Here is an 18,095-nt window from a genome sequence, read left to right on the forward strand (position 1 = left end):
AAAACTGTGATTGAATTTTTCAAGAGCCAGTGTTCATTTAGGAAAAAGACTGATATTTCTTTGAACAAATAATTTTCAGCTCATCAATTTTTGTTGTTTTATCATGAGGATATGTTGCATTTAGGCTGTTTATGTTCCAGTGCATTAGGAATGAAGACTTACACTTACTTATAGTTCCCAACATATCTTCCCTTGAATAGCCCCCTTCACTTTTACTGTTGAAGTTTTCTTTTCAGAATGATGTTTTACACGATTGATGTAACATTTCTCTAGAACCACTTACCATAAAAAATGTTGTGGTTCTTTCCTTTTACAGGTGGTGCAGGTTGATTCATAGTGAGTTGGCGTTTCACATGTGATTTTTGAAGTTTTAAGTTGGGCACTATAGCTAAACTTGTTGGAGATCCTCTTCTTGTTTCTTCAGCTTTGTCGTAAATCATTGGAGTATCTGGTTCTTCAGTTGAAGCTGACAATTCCGTTGCTGCTGCTATAATTGTAGGTCACATTAAGCCAGGCTGATTTTGATTTAATTGTTTCAGTATTACATCACATAGTGCTTCTTTGCATTTCATGTTTCTATGCATTCCATGGGTAGTGAAGTATTACCTTTTTTGGCTGTCTGTATTAATATATGTGGCATGGCTGAAAAACTTACAAATTTTTTTGATCTTTTGGTTAGTTGCTTCAATTTCTGCGTTCACACACTATGTTTTCATGGGATCATGTCTCATAAGTATGCTTGTTATGAACACTTTGACGTCTGTAACCTTTTCCAATGCTTCCCTTAAAGATCTCAAGGCAAACTTTGCCTCGTTTTTGTAGACATTATTTGCTCCAGCTATAATAATGCAAAAGTTACAACTTCCTTGGTTGATGCATCTGTCAGTGTATCGAGTAACTTATAGTGGAGCACCTGGTTTCACGAATCCAACAACACTTTGATTTATTATTTTTTCATTCATAATTTCTGCCAATCCTTTCCCAAGACTATCAGCAATCAGATAAATAATGCCAGTATCTTGTTTTACATGTTGACTGTTGTTTGTTGTTTTCAGTTTTGAAACTTTTGGTTGAATATTTGCATCACTTCGTCGTATGTTTGTTGTTTCAGCTACACACTGAATCTGTTTTTGCATACAATATTAGGTTCATGGTTTCTTTGAGAGTGTGACACTTCGAGATTATTGTGATTCAAGTTTGATTCATTTCCATGCTTTTGGACATTATTTTTCACTAACATAATTTTATTTGAAACTATATTATGTTACATATCTTAACAATATTTTCAATTAATGTTTTAATTGTAGCTGAATTATTTTGAATGCTTTATTACTATCATAATTTTGGTGTTTTGTTTATATGTGTGTTCTCTTGGTGTGCGAAAACATTAAGGTTCAATTCCATAACTACTGCCATGTTGACCAGTTAGTAGAATGTTCTTGAAACTACTGATTTGCATAATAAGGTGGAATAATTAGCTGAAAGTTGCATAAACATGAAATAAAAGTGAGAATAAAGTTCTTGTATGAGTAAGAAAATGAATAAACAAAACAGTAAATTTACACAACATGCAAATAGAATATGCCACTGTGGTACTGACTATGCCAGTTCTCCTTTTATCAGCCAATAAGCTAAGTGTTCTTCTGCTGTGCCACCTTAAACAGTGGTTTGTACATCTATAGTTTTGCAGATGCATGTTACTACAGCATATTAATAAATATGCCCTGCATGAGTCATTGGTTGAATACAAATTTACCTGAAGAGTAATGCCCTCAAAATGTAATGTTCTACTAGGAACTCCATCATAACCAGCAGAATTATTATTTTTTAGTGACCTTATGTATTTTGCGGTCTCTTTAGGAGTTTTATTTTTGAAGCTAATGTCTATTTGTGATACATGCAGTGTCTGCAAAAGTAAATTTAATTCATCTGTATTTGATTATCTATTGGTGGGTGCCATATTTGCTGCTGAAGGGAGAAAGTAATCACTGGATTAGGTGGTTAATGATTCGAATGTGTCATTATTTCTGCCATAGCTATTTTCTGGGGGCTCAATTTCATTTGAATCACAAATTTTTGTTTCTTTTTTGATTAATAATGTTCTAAATTGTTTTGGTTTTATTCTTGCAGTATTTTATTTTTTGAATATAATGCAGATATTTAATTTTTGTAATATAAAAGGGAGTGTCTGTACAACTCTTGGGTACAGCTTGTCCTCCAAATTATGAAGAGCTCTCCCTTCCTTGCACAAGATATTTTAATCCTGGGTGTTATCAACCCTTTGGCCTTAATTATCTTAAATTTTTCTATTGTTTGGTTATGGAGAAAACAAGACTATAAGTGCTGCTGGAATATGATTATGAAAAATTAAAATGTTCTATCTAGACTGCCTCCTTTGTAAATCTCCTCCATGTGTTCTTCCAGGAAATATGTAACTTTATAAAAAATATTTTGGACCTACAATAAATGTAAATTTATTTACACACTTTTATAAAATAAAATAAATGTGTTATTTGATCTTTTACATCAATCTTGCCTGAACAGGAGAATTTCCAACATTTTTTTGTCCAAAAGATTACTACCATGTCACTGGTCTTTTGATAGCAAGTTATCAATACTTTACAGCAGTGCTCCACAGCTGAGTAATGCACTGGCACAGATATTGGCTGAGAGGTGGAGGTCATCTATGTCACTGGACACACTGGGCTGATTACTTTCTCTGGCCCACTTCATGCACAACTTTCCAAGTAATCTTTCATTAATATCTAGTCATGTGGATGCATTTCTCTCTGGCAATATTTCGTGTAACTGATCACCATGTTCACACTAAATTTTGTGTTTTAGTGATACTGTGGAGTGTTCTGTGCACTGTGTGTTCTGTTTCACCAGTTTGCCCAGCCTACAATATCCGACATCAGTAATAAGGAGTTTCCATCGAACACCACAATGTCTGGACGTGGTTTCACCTTGCTTTTGCCATGTTTTGATACACCCACCACAGCACTCCTTGAACATGCAAGTCATGTAGCTATCGAAATACTTGTGCTGAGCCTCTGGGCCATCACAATCTGCCCTTGGTCAAACTCAGGTGGAACATGCACCTTACCCATTCTGCACTCGACAGCATGCTCAATGATACTACACCCATCATGTGTATGTCTGACAAGCAGACATTCCTCACCAGCTGATGCTGCTATCATGTTGATGGGTTTGTATCGACAGTAGGTCAGTCGCCATAGTGTTCTGGCTAATCATTGTAAGTTTTGCCTGTATTAGTAACATAGAATTTGTGTAGCAGGACATTTACTGTTAAACAGAAGAAAACAAAATTGATAAAAGTAAAACAAAAATTAAGAAGCTTGATTGGTTACTGATACTTCAAGGAAAAAAAATCTTAGAAACGTAACATAAGGAACCACTGGTAAAAAGGACAGAAATATATTGTTCATTAAAAATTCTGTCAAGCAAGATTGTGAATTTCTAAATTGGATTACAGATTTTAAAGGAACACTTCTGAGTGATTTTGAATGTAATATGATATTAATTAGAGATATGATGTATCATGTGCAAGATGTACTAAACATAAATAGTCTATGACACTATCAAACTCAGTAAGTGCTGCAATGAACAGTTTAAGGAGCTACCTGGCTGTCATGTAAATAGAAAGGTAGCTACCTCATGGTTTCACTCTGACCCAGTATGCTGGCACTCACTCTTTATACTTCCTTTGAGTACCAGGAGAATACTGTAGTTGAATCTTTCCAACATTACAGGGAATGCATGACTACTTTATTATTTGAGAATGTAGTCTTTCATTACAGCACTGTTGTATAAAACATTCTCAGATTTCTTGCTCCTTCAGTTCAAGGTAAAACCTTGAGCTTTCGATTATTACATGCATTGTCTTTGTCAGGAGCAACTGACTGTCAAAAATGATGCTGTGGTGACCTTATACATCCCAAAGACGGCTCCTGATTGGCTGGTAATAACATCAATCTGCTGCAGATGTTGTCAAAATCTGCGCTGGTGGTGCTATCACTCCTGCCATAGTATAAACATTGTGACAAATATCTCTGTGTCTTCCTTGCATCAAGATCTCACTTCCATGTACAGCTAGGGTTATATCCACTGCCACAATTGAAGATTTTCTCACACATTCTTATTTCTACAGCTTCTTTAATTGCAGAATCCCAATATGTAGGAACCTGGGACAATCAAACAGTATTTTATGTTTGTGTGTGAAGTTGTGTTCAGCAACTGCAAATTTCTTCAGTTCTTGATTTTTGGTATGTCATTGATGTTTGCACAGTGCTTGGAAACAGTGCAGGTGGACTGATCAATTGCTACAGCACTCATAAGGGATGATGTAAATCCCAGGGATCCTTAGGCCAAGAATGTTCTTAACAGGACGTAGCATCTCCTTTATCTTCTTAGCAGGATGGAAAACAGATGTGACACCACATGTTCTCAGGACTCTGCCTATTTTGCTGGATGTAGTGCCACAGAAGGAAAGGAATGCAATTAGAGGCTGATCACGTGAATGTTAAACATTTCCAAATTTCCTTTTCTTGTAGAATGCAGATGTCATTTGCCTGTCCCATAGCTATTCTTTCAGAACATTCACTACAGATGGTTAATTTCAGAATCCAAGTGATCCTCATTAGAAACAGTTTTTGCTCTGTGTACCAGTGTATTTAAAGCTACTCCCTTCTGAACTGTACTCTGAGCATTAAGATATAAATCAGTGTGCATTGGAGTGGGGCACACTGAGTGGTTGAGAAATCTATCCGACTATTGTTGTACGAAAACATCAAAAAATGGCAGTCTTCTCTCTTTTTCTGTCTTAATGGACAACTGTATGTTTGGGTGCATACTGTTCATATGTTCATCGTAGTGCTCCAGGATTTCTACTTCATGTGGCCAGACCACAAACACATCATCAACATAATGATAAAATGAAGATGGACAAAGGATATTGAAATTTAATGCACTTTCCTCAAAATGTTCTACAAAAAAGCTGGATATTGCTGGAGACAATGGAGAACTCATAGCTGTTGTCTCCAGCAATAACAAAATTTTTTATGGAACATTTTGAGGAATGTGCATTAAATTTGCCTCCCCTTCATCTATCTTCATTTTATCATTATGGTGACGATATATTTATGGTCTAGCCACAAAGCATAGAAACTCTGAAAATATGAACAGTATACACCCAAATATCCAGTTCACAACTGAGTCAGAGAAAGAGAGAAGACTGTCATTTTTAGATGTTTTGCTACAATGAAAGATGAATGGTTTCTCAGCCGCTCAGTGTACCACAGGCTGATGCATGTGATTTATATCTTAATGCCCATGAGTTTTCACCATACAGCCAGAAGAGAGCAGCTGTAAATACACTGGTACTAAATACACTGGTACACAGAGAAAAAACTGTTTCTGATGAGGATCACTTGGATTCTGAAATTAACCTTCTGAAGTATGTGTTCAGAAAGAATAGCTGTGGGACAGGCAATATGACATCTGCAGTCTCCAAGTAAAAGAAATTTGAAAGTGTTTAACATTGATGTGATCAGCCTGTGATTGCATTCCTTTCCTTCTGTGGTGCTACATCCAGCAAAATGGGCAGAGTCCTGAGAACATGAGATGTCAGATATATTTTCTGTCCTAAGAAGATAAAGGAGATGCTACACCCTGTTAAGGGTCTTGGCCTCACGATCCCTGGGATTTATAACATCACATGTGAGTGTGGTAGCAATTACATCAGCCAGTCCATCTGCACTGTTTTCAACCTCTATGCAGAATGTCAACAACATATTAAAAATCAGGAACTGGAAAACTCTGTAGTTGCTGGACACTGGTTCACAAACAAACATAAAATACTGTTTGCTGAAACAAAAGTTTTGTCCCAAGCTCCTACATACTGGGATTCTGTAATTAAAGAGGCTGTAGAATCAAGAATGAGTGAGAAAATCTTCAACTGTGACATTGGATATAATCTCAGCGGTGCAAGTAAGTGAGCTCTTGATGAAGAGAAGAGACAGAAATATTTGTATATTTGTCACAATGTTTACACTCTGGTAGGAGTGATGGCACCACCAGTGCAGAAGCTGACACCATTCACAACAGAATGACTTTATTACTGACTAATCAGAAGCCATCTTTGGGCTATATAGGGCCACCACTTCAGAAGTTTTGATAGTCAGTTGTCCTGACAAATGCAATGGATACATGTGTCAAAAGCTCGAGATTTTACCCTGAATTGATGTGGCAAGCATTCTAAGAATGTTTTATACAACTCCGTTATTGTCCACTTACTATCGGGCTGGTACCTGAGTTATCTACCTGAAATGTGATGTATTTCCCTTTTTCTCTTAATCTGGTTGCTGTAGTTGATTCTCTTGAAGTACAAGTCCTGCCAGTCAGCGCCTCTGAAATCCCATGTGTAGCCGAGGAAAGGCTTGACTTCTTCACGTTCTGGAGAATCTTACTGGAGCAAAAGAAAACAACTTCTACTCACACAATGAGAAAGTATGTCCACTACTTTCCTTTTGCAAACATATGTTTCCTTGTATGGGTGTACAGATCATTTGCATGACTCATGAATTTGAGTAGAACATAACTTTACATACAATATACACCTCAAAGGCTCAACATGACAAATCCAGATTACAATATATTTCATTTGTCACAAAATCATCTTGTCTTTTGTTTTCATTCTTGTAGAGTGATTGGCCTTTGATAGTCAAGCCACCACCAATCCACAATGCCAAAATGTAAAAGGCCCAGCCCACAGTAAGTGAAGCCATTTATTTATCCTCACCTCTTGCCATTTTCTTGTATTCCACACCTCCCATTTAATGTGTGCACATACAAAAACAAACACTTGCACACAGTATATGTTCTGTGACTTACTCCATCCTTAATATTATTCTGCCACGATCATCTTTCCTTGTACTACACAAGGAGTGTAAAAATGTCATTTGCCTAAATGATGTGTAACACTTTATTACTCACTTTAGTTTTAATCCATATCTGGTAGCTCTTGGTAAATGGGAGTATCTTCCTAACTCTTTTAAAGTTTTGTTTGACAGAAATCATCAGTGAAGTTGTAACAGCCTTGTGGTTACTGATTCCTATCTCTGCATTCACTGAATCCAAAAGTTTTGGCCTGTTTGTTTGCATGAGATTTAATATATTTCCACTGTTGTTGGGTTGTCTAACCAACTGTTCAAAGTTTTAGTATACTGTCACAAAACTTTTTGTTCCTGAGTAACATTATCAATGAGTCCAACTTCTGGTCCACGGTGGGTAAATTACAACCTTCCTCAACTTCTATGGCAACCTTGGTTGAATTTCTAAGTGCTAATTTCCAAGCTTCGTGTGAAGCACTTCTTGAGTCTGATACTAGATTTGAGTGAACAACAGATTTATCCAGTTTCTATATTTATCTCTTCTTCCATGTGTACCTTCACTCATATGATATTACACTTTGACTTATTATTTATCTGATTAGGAATTGCTGAGTTTTCAGGGCAATAAATATACTCCCACCATTTGTGTTCTTCATCCCATTTGGAATTTAAGATAACACTACTTTTTATTTATGATTCTGGCCATCTTTCCGTCACACATAGTACATGTATGTCACTACAATTAATAAGTGATATTACTGCTGGAACCCTACAATGAATGGTCATGCAACTGACTAACAATGCTTGTGGTTTGCAAGGACTTGTATTCCCCTGGATAACAATTACAGGTGGCCCATTCTTTGCTCTAAGGTCTACTAACCTAAATTTTTTGCATTGCCCTACGACTGATGTAAGCAGGTAAAAGCTACAAAATGTTTTCTTTTCAGAAGCATGTGAAAAATTAGTAAAATAATTGTTTGTGCTAATCACGTATGGTGGCTATCACCAGGTGGTTATAATTAAAGTTCAGCTACTAATGGAGGTCCATTGTGGGCTGTAATTATTGTATAATAGCAAAACTAAGTAAATATGCTAATTTGTTAATGTGTAACCAATTCATTCTGGAAAAAAATTAGTTCAAATTTTGGCCAGCAGGCACAAATCTGGCACTATACAGCATCTTGTCGATGTCCTGGGTGCTCAGATTAAACAAATTGTGCAAGCACCAGTTAATAATTATGCTTTTTTCAGTTGTTTGACCTTTTCTGTCCACATCCCATTCCTAATCCATATCATATGAAAATGTTTCTATATGTCTTTCTTGTATTCACAGTACCAGATTTTCACCTGATGGCCAAAATTAAAACTATATATAAAAACAAAGATGAGGTGACTTACCGAACGAAAGTGCTGGCAGGTCGATAGACACACAAACAAACACAAACACACACACAAAATTCAAGCTTTCGCAACAAACTGTTGCCTCATCAGGAAAGAGGGAAGGAGAGGGGAAGACGAAAGGAAGTGGGTTTTAAGGGAGAGGGTAAGGAGTCATTTCAATCCCGGGAGCGGAAAGACTTACCTTAGGGGGAAAAAAGGACAGGTATACACTCGCACACACGCACATATCCATCCACACATACAGACACAAGCAGACATATTTAAAGACAAAGAGTTTGGGCAGAGATGTCAGTCGAGGCAGAAGTGTAGAGGCAAAGAAGTTGTTGAAAGACAGGTGAGGTATGAGTGGCGGCAACTTGAAATTAGCGGAGATTGAGGCCTGACGGATGACGAGAAGAGAGGATATACTGAAGGGCAAGTTCCCATCTCCGGAGTTCGGATAGGTTGGTGTTGGTGGGAAGTATCCAGATAACCCGGACGGTGTAACACTGTGCCAAGATGTGCTGGCTGTGCACCAAGGCATGTTTAGCCACAGGGTGATCCTCATTACCAACAAACACTGTCTGCCTGTGTCCATTCATGCGAATGGACAGTTTGTTGCTGGTCATTCCCACATAGAATGCATCACAGTGTAGGCAGGTCAGTTGGTTTGGGGATTTCATATATATATATATATATATATATATATATATATATATATATTCCCCCAGCATAAATTGGTTCCCTATTAATCCATTTGAATATGTATCTAGTTTCGCTGACATACAATAATTACAGCCCTCTCTGGAACTCTTTGAGCAGATGCACCTTAATTACAACCACTGGTAGTACTTCCTTCACTGACTGACATATTGCTGCATAGCTGCGTGAACAGGGCTGAATGAAAAATACTCATCTAATTATCTTATGCACATATAAAAAAACAAAACATCCTTCTACTTTCCTATTGTCACCAATTTATAGAAAATGTTCATCAATAGCAAACAAATTTTAATTCAGTATGCTTCCTCCCACATACAGCCTCCTGTTCCTATAGGACCTTGGGAAGGAACAGTGAATGCAACAGCAGATGGTTTTGCTTGTCCACAAGAAGAGAACTACATTATACCAACTGATGAAGACTGCCTATTTTTAAATGTTTATACAACAAAGGTAATTCACATTTTTCAGCATTTCCTTTAGAATCTAAGCAACTGTAATAAAATATGTAACGAGTTATTGATGTACATGCCTGTGATGTCCATGCAACATATTAACTCAACTTCCTCCATGTTTGCTTCACTAATTCATCATATACAATGGGGAATCTATTCATAAAATAAATTAAAATCACAAAGAGACAGAAAGGTGGACCAGTTGTTACCATTAGAAGATGCAACTTTTAGTACTGCTGATACCAGCAGTTAAAATAGGAAAAGAATAGTTCCAGCTATTCATTCATTTTTTTCATTCTGTCACACATTATATGCTGTAAATTCCATTGTGAAAGAGAGCCTTCAGGGATGTGGAGCAAGTCAAGTTACACATTAAGAGGTAGAATCACCTGTTGCAGGTTACTTCATTAATTTTGAACAATAGATTCTCATTCGGGATGTGCCTCTGCCAGGCACTTAAATGTGATTTGCAGAGTATCCATGTAGATGTAGATGTAAGGACATACTGGTTCGGGGAGGCTAACAGATATCCATCTGTTATGAGAAGGAAGATCTTTGCCCTCTTCTTCCTTGTTAAAGATAGGCCTTTTTTCACTGTAGGATCTAAGTGAGCTCTGGCCCACACCTTTTTTTTTAATATATGTATCCACCTCTCAGAACCAATTCTTCTCTCTTTTCTGAGGAGATAACCTATTGTTCTGTAAACTAGTAGCACTACTTACAGTTTTAAGTGTTGTTATTAGTAGTGTTGGGAGCTGCAACTCGTAAAGACAATTACTGACCAGTCTTTCTGAAAAATCCATTATTAAGACAACAGTAACAAGACAAAAATTTCATGTTTCATATGTTGTTGTAATGGTTACTGTTGGTAGTACTCAAATGTTTTTGTAAGTTGATGGTGATGCTGAGTAATAGTATTAATTGGAATTTATGAGGAATTCTCTGTATTTACATTGAATGATAATTGAAGGCAGTTTTTCTTCCTTTACAACAGGGTATAGAATAATGTACTGTATCATTGCACATTTTGTCAGGCAGCGTCAGGTAAGGCTGTGATTATAATACTTAGTGTTGTGGTACTGCGCTATTCACAAACTGAGCTGACGAATGAATCAGTCTGAGAAGGAGTAATGACTTTATATCTAGGCCAATATTTCTGAATTATACTGGAACATTAAATATTTGGAAGATGTGTATACCAGTGAAGATCACTGCACATGGGGCTTGTTACAATGAACAATGATCCAGAAAACCATCCTATATTGTCATCATTTATAAATATTGCAAAATTACTCTGATGTTAACTATGCTAATACCTTGGCTCATACAATTTTTACTTAATATATGCTTCTGTTCTGGCAGTGCTTCTATACAGTAAGGTGGGTTGGTGATAGTATTCATTATAATTTATGGATCTAGACAAAACACACACACACACACACACACACACACACACACACACACACACACACACACAAAAGAAATATTTTGGTAAAGCAGTAGCAGAATTTTCCTTACTACCACAACTTACTTCATCTTATATAAAACATCGTGTAGGTTCTCCTGTGGTACTTTGGAATTTAAATATATGTGAAAAGAAATGATATGGGAAATTGTTTAAAAAGAAGCCTGATCTTTGAGTTGAATATTTCACACATTAGCATACTATACAAAATGGAATTGCTAAATAAAATATGTTCATCTAGTATGAGTTGTAGACAGCTCAGTATGCCTGAAGCAGTAGAACTGATGTGTTTGCTATATCGAGCAAGTAATATTGTGCCAGGATGAAAAGGAAGGACTGATTGTTGGGGACTGCATCGGATGATATTTGAAAACATGAGAGCTTAAATGTGGAAGACAGGGTGATATGCAAGACAGAGATTTCTGCTTAAACATCATGCATGAGTTAATAAGAGTGAAAAGCTAAGTGCACTGTATGTAGCAGAGGTCAGAGGGAGGTGGTGAAAAATAGACAATGAAAGATGTAGAAAACTAAAACGGAGTAAAGAAAATGGTAGTTACTGTGAAGATATGCTGAGACAGAAGAAATTAACATAAATTAAAGCCGGGTGGGTGGCAAGAACCAGGGACATATTGTAACGCTAGTTCCCACCTGCGGAGTTCTGAGAAACTGGTGTATGGCAGAAGAATACAAATGGTGTGTGTGGTGAAACAGATGCCGATGTCACAATTGTCATGTTGTAGAGCATGCTTTGCGACAGGATGTTGTGTGTTGCCAGTATACACCCTCTGTCTGTGCCCATTCATCCTAATTGATAATTTGGTGGTAGTCATGCCAATGTAAAGGCCAAACAGTGTTTAAATAACAGCTGGTACATGATGTATTGTTTCACACCTGGCTCTCCCTTTCATAGTATATGTTTTGTCAGAGAGCTGCCATAGGTGGTGGCAGGAGGGTGCACAGGGCAAGTATTGCAGTGGGGATGGTCACATGAGTAGGAGACATAGGGTAGGGAGATGCGTGCACAAGGAGCATAGTGTCTGACAAGAATATTGTGGAGATTGGAAGGGCAACAAAAAGCTATTCTAGGTGTGGTGGTCAAAATCTCAGACAGAATGGATCTCATTTCAGGGCATAATTTTAGGAAGTCATGGCCCTGTAAAAGTAGCTGATTAATACATTCCAGACCAGGATAACACTGAGTCACCAGTGGTGTGCTCTGAAGTTGCTTTTTGAAGGTATCAGCAGTACCAGGATTGGATGTGATGGCCTGGGAAATCTCCTTTTGAACCAGGTTGGTGAGGTAATTATGTACAGTGAAGACTGAGGTGAGAATGGTGGTGTATTACTGTAAATATTTGCCTTGGATGCCAAGACTGTATGGGAGGGAATGTTTGACATGCAAAGGATGGAAACTGTCAAAATGTAAGTGCTGCTGTTAATTGGTAGGTTTAATGTGGATGGAAGTGTGTAGCTGGACTTTGGTGGAGACGAGATGAACAGCAAGGAAAGTGGCATGAGATTCGGCTTCACCACTGCCTCCCAGACAAAGAATAACCCATAATCACAAGAAACGGTTATCTAAGGGTCTCACTTTCAGCTCTAAACCCAAATTTGATCATGCTGCTTTGGTGAAGGACCTGCTTTCCTTCACAAGTAATATCAATTGGAAATATCACTTTGCAACCCAGTCCCAAAACATTTCCAACAGCAGACCTGATGACTCCTCTGTTCAAATTCGAGACAATGTGATTGTTAAAACTGAAGGCATTGGGTCCACTGGAGTTTTGTCATTAGTTGAGAGAAAATAGCAACCTCGCACTTTGGAAAACACATTATTCAGAAATTTATTTTCCATGGTTGCAGTCACAAAAAGAGGAACGAAAGTTATTTTTGATTGCAAGAGAATGGAGTTTGCAGTTCAGTTCTAGTTGCATAAGGAATTGAGATGGACAATCAGTATAATCAGATATTGTTTACACTTCCAGAAGTACTACAGGCAAATTCTGCTTCCTCAAATTCCACAATGATCTGGCATGAGAGACATGGATTCATCCATTTTAAAGGCGTGAAGAATATATATGATATGAATTTAATTACTGGTTTAAAAATGAAGAAAGATGAAAATCTTGATGCGAACCATGTCAGTATTGTTTAATTCAGATTAGAAATCAATATCAAAAGTTCCTGACTAATTTATTTATGCCAATTTGATTGGTTGGATCAGAAAACCAACTCTTGGAGGTGCAGATCTGTACATAGTTTTTGAGGATGATTGTGTTTTGTACAGTTTTGTATATGACTTTAAAAGTAAGCACGGCCTTTCCCTGTGTTTTTGGAATTTTGAAGACGTGTTGAAAGACAAATTAGAAACAAAATCGAAGTTCTGAGAAGTGACAATGGGAGCAAATTCATAAATAAGGATTTTGAAGATCATTTCAAGAAAAATGGAAAAATTTGTGAGAAAACAAGTCCTATACAACAAAGCAGAATGACAGAATTAAGCAACAAAATAAGTCCATTGTTCGTGCACACTTATGTTGTCTTCATAAATTATGAGGCGTAGCACTAAATTATGCTGTGCCTATCTTAAATCAATGACTATGTAAAGCAAACAATAATATCATTCCAAGCAAGGATACCCATACAGTAGTTTGCAGGGAGGGCTACCTGATGGTGTGAGGTATTTTTAATATTTTGGATGATGAATGGTGACTTGTAAGTATCCAAAAAAAAGTTCCCATTCTCACCCTATTAAAAACCTGCATAATATCACCTTTTAAGTTTTCCTTTCTCTGTGAGGGGAAGGCCATGGCACACCTTGTCCCTGGATATGAGTACTCTTGATGCTGTATGTAAAATGGTTTGGAAAACCTCCATCTTTATAACACATGAAGGGGTTTGGATTGTCGGCATATGTACATTTTCCTGATCAGTTTAGATCAAAATGGGATAGTAAATTGAAGAAATTGATCATGATTTGCTTTGGTGGATATAGTAACAATTACTGTCTCTACAATACAGAGTCACAGAAAGTTGTAATCTCTTGCAATGTCTTTTATATTGAAGAAGAAACCCATGGGTTAAACACGGAAGAGAGAGATGGTACATTTTTCCTGGTAAAACATGCTGCTGAAGATGTTCACCAGGAATCTGAATAGGATGTTACTAGTGAATGAGTAATAGAAAGTAAAAGAATGAATCTGAGAGAATGATCTAATCTGTGAGCATCCGCTTGTTTTCAGATCAAGGTATAACCTGTTCTGCCATTATCTTTCAGTATCAAACTTCTGAAAAAGCAGTCATCAAAGTGGAAGCAAGCAATGGAAGAGGAAATGGTATCCTAAGAAGAACAAAACTTGTGATCTGGTATCATTACCATGCTATCACGAGACAGTTGGATATAGAGTCTATTGTGTGAAAGAGAATTCTGAGGGACTAACTGATCACTTTAAAGATAGACCATGTGTCAACAACTCCAAGTGCTGTTCATGTGATTAAAAATGCAGAGCATCAGAAATGTTCCAAACACATATACATTAAATACTATTACTTATTTGAATGTGTTGAAGGCAGTGAGACAGAAGATTGTTGTGTTTGTTCTGCTAAACAGTTGGCAGATTTGTTTATGAAACTAGAGACAAATTTATATCAGATAGAAAAGCTCTGTCAATCACTTCAAAAACAAGCTCAATCAAAGAAGAATGGGAGGGTAGATAAGAGTGAGCTTGTTATACTAAGAGTTGTTTTTGGCCTTGTTTTAGTACTTATAATGTGATCACACCAGAGATGAATATTCATTCTGTGCATGGCCATGTTTTTTGGTTTTCTTTATCATTGTGGTTACTTTGTCACTTTCGATTCTAATGAAAAGAGTAATTTGTTATTTGATTCTGACTTTGTTTCACTTTGTGATTTTGTATAAAACATAATTACAGACATCATTTCAATGGGAAGCTGTAAAGCCTGACAAAACAATGCAGTGATTTCAACTGAGGAAATAGCTACAAGATGCAGTGTTCTGGCTATTGGTTGTACGGAGGATCTGTGATCATTTACACTCATGCTCATAAATGAATTCTTGAATATGAATAAATAAATCTGGAGATATAATATATGCATTTTGTGCCATTTCAGGGAATGGGATAGATAATAGAAATATATAGGTATAACAACTGTAATGAAAAAAAAAAAAAAAAAAAAACTTGTTTCCTGTGTGCATTTCTTGTTCATATGACACGTTCCACATCATAACAGTTTTCCGTGATATTGATCAATGGAACACATAACTAACTAACTTAAGGATAATTGCAGAATGTGGTGCCACACAACTTGGCACTACACAAAACTGGCACTAATAGCATAGGCACATAGAGAACACACACGACACAGATCTGTAAGTCCACGGTACTGGTGATAAGTTGAGAAAACCATCCCGAAACACATGTGCTACAAAACGCCACTGTTTCCTGTGCATGTACCCCAACGTCAATATGGGATATGATCATCATGCACACGCACACAGGCCACACAACAGGTTGGCATACTCTGGATCAGGTTGTCGAGCAGCTGCTGGGGTATAGCCTCCCAATCTTGCACCAGTGCCTGTCAGAGCTCCTGAAGTGTTGCAGGGGTTTGAAGATGTGCAGCAATATGTTGACTGAGAGTATCCCAGATGTGCTCAGTTGGATTTAGGTCCGAAGAACAGGTAGGCCACGCCTTGCGCCCGATATCTTCTGTTTCAAGGTACTCCTCCATGATGGCAGCTCGGAGGGGCCGTGTGTGATCATCCATTAGGAGGAAGGTGGAATTGACTGCACCCCTTAAAAGGTGGATATACTGGTGCAAAATGACGTCCCGATATGCCTGACCTGTTACAGTTCCTCTGTCGAAGACATGCAGGGGTGTACATGCACCAACCATAGTCCCATCCCACACCATCAAACCACAACCTCCATACAGGTCCCTTTAAGGAAATTAAGGGGTTGGTATCTGGTTCCTGGTTCATGCCAGATGAAAACCAGGTGAGAATCACTGTTCAGACTATACCTGGACTTGTCCGTGAACATAACCTGGGACCACTGTTCCAGTGACTGTGTACTGTGTTCTTGAAACCAGGCTTTACAGGCTCTCCTGTGACCAGGGGTCAGTGGAATGCACCTTGTAGGTCTCTGGGTGAATAAACCATGTCTGTTCAGTCGTCTGTAGACTGTATGGAGACAACAGTTCCAGTGGCTGCAGTAAGGTCCCGAGCAAGGCTACCTGCAGCACTCCGTGGTCATCTGCAGGCACTGATGGTGAGATATTGTTGTTCTTGTGGTGTTGTACACTGTGGATGTCCCGTACTGTAGTGCCTGGACACATTTCCTGTCTGCTGGAATCATTGCTGTAATCTTGAGATCACACTTTGTGACACACGTAGGGCCCATGCTAAAACCTGATGTGTTTGACCAACCTCCAGTCATCCTAGTATTCTACCCCAAGGTAAACATGTGTTCTTTGAGCCATTTTCAACACATAGTCACGATTAGTACATCTGAAAACCTCAGCACACTTACTCGCTGCACCATACTCTGACATGCACCAACACACCTCTACATATGTGGATTGCTGCCAGTGCCACCGTGCGACAACCACAGGTCAAATGCACCACATTGTTATGTGCCAAGGTGATTTAAACCCACAAACTGCCCACTAGAGCATTGTTTCACCATGTATCAGCATTATCCTTAATTTATGAGCATGAGTGTACAACATGCTCTAAGTACCATCTGAGAAAATTTCAGCATCAGCATTACCAAGAAATTTCAACATCAGCACTGTTTGCTGATGTCAGTAACATCTTAATCAAAGATGAGTCACCAAGTGTACTCAATAGAAAAGCTGAGGAAACACATAAGCATGTGTGCCAGTGGATAGAGACTAACAAATTAAGCCTAAAAAAAAAAAAAAAAAAAAAAAAAAAAAAAAAAAAAAAAAAAAAAAAAACAACAACAACAACAACAACAACAGTATTAGTTTCCACTTAAACAGAAAACTGAACAGTACCAAGCTTAAAGTTAATGACGAGCACACAGAATGTGTACAATCAACAAAATTTTTAGCCATGCATGTCGAATCTCAACTAAATTGGTCCAAGCACACTGCGGTACTTGGAAATCGAATAGCTTAGATTAGATTAATTATTCATTCCATAGACCCGTAAAAGAGGGTGTGGAACATGTCAGATAAGCACATCACAAAAATCTAATTAGAAAAACTTGAGTTTCATTAATTTTAATGATCCTCAGTCAATAAACAGTAAAATTATGTACATGAATTAAATTTAAACTTCTAATACTTACAGGTTTAATACTTACATCTGCTTTCATTAAATCCATCATTCAGACATTTGCTAGTTTCTTGGCTATTACAACCAAGTATTGTGAAAAATTAAAGTAAATTATTCATTTCAGTGATCCTCAGTTAAGAACAGTTAGATTATGTACCATATTTAAAATTAAACTTCCACTATTTACAGACTTAAGACTTACATCTGATTTCCATACATCCATCATGCACACAGTAGGTAGTTACTTGGCTGTTACAACCAAGTATTGTCAAAAATTAAGGTATAATAAATTTTCATTAAAATCGCCTACTGCTCTTGTTGAGAAACTCATGGATGGAATAGAAGGAGTTGGCAACCAAAAATTCTTTTAAATTATGTTTAAATTGTGCCTTGTCTGAAACTAAACTCTTAATGGTTGCTGGTAACTTATTGAAAATATGCGTTGTTGAGTACTGGACTCCGTTCTGGGCAAGAGTAAATGATTTTAAATCTTTATGTATATTGTTCTTATTCCTAGTATTGATACTGTGTACTAAGCAGTTAGTTAGAAAAAGAGATGTATTATTTACAAGAAACTTCATTAAGGAATAAATATACTGAGAAGCTGTGGTTAATATGCCCAATTTTTTGAATAGGTTTCGACATGATGTTCTTGGATTTACACTACTCATTACTCTTATTATACGCTTCTGTACTCTAAAATTTTTTTCTCTGTTTCTGTGTTTGCTTCAGCATGCTATGTGTTTTGGACTGGCAAGACAGCCAATCCACAATGACGGGTAGCCGAAAGGCACGCGTTTAAGCTCACGCAGGCTGGCGTGAGGTCTGGAACA

General features: G+C 37.4%; 1 protein-coding gene across 1 annotated transcript in view; it reads left to right on the forward strand.

Annotated features, from left to right (window-relative positions):
• LOC126412224 (esterase E4-like) overlaps positions 1-18,095 on the forward strand; it is a 237,478-nt gene that overhangs the window by 73,094 nt on the left and 146,289 nt on the right. Inside the window, exon 3 of the mRNA XM_050081716.1 lies at positions 9,333-9,464. Within this exon, the coding sequence (XP_049937673.1) occupies positions 9,333-9,464 (132 nt within the window). The remainder of the gene's footprint in view (positions 1-9,332; positions 9,465-18,095) is intronic.

This window comes from Schistocerca serialis, chromosome 1, assembly GCF_023864345.2.
Source record: "Schistocerca serialis cubense isolate TAMUIC-IGC-003099 chromosome 1, iqSchSeri2.2, whole genome shotgun sequence".
In the NCBI taxonomy this organism is placed as follows: domain Eukaryota; kingdom Metazoa; phylum Arthropoda; class Insecta; order Orthoptera; family Acrididae; genus Schistocerca; species Schistocerca serialis.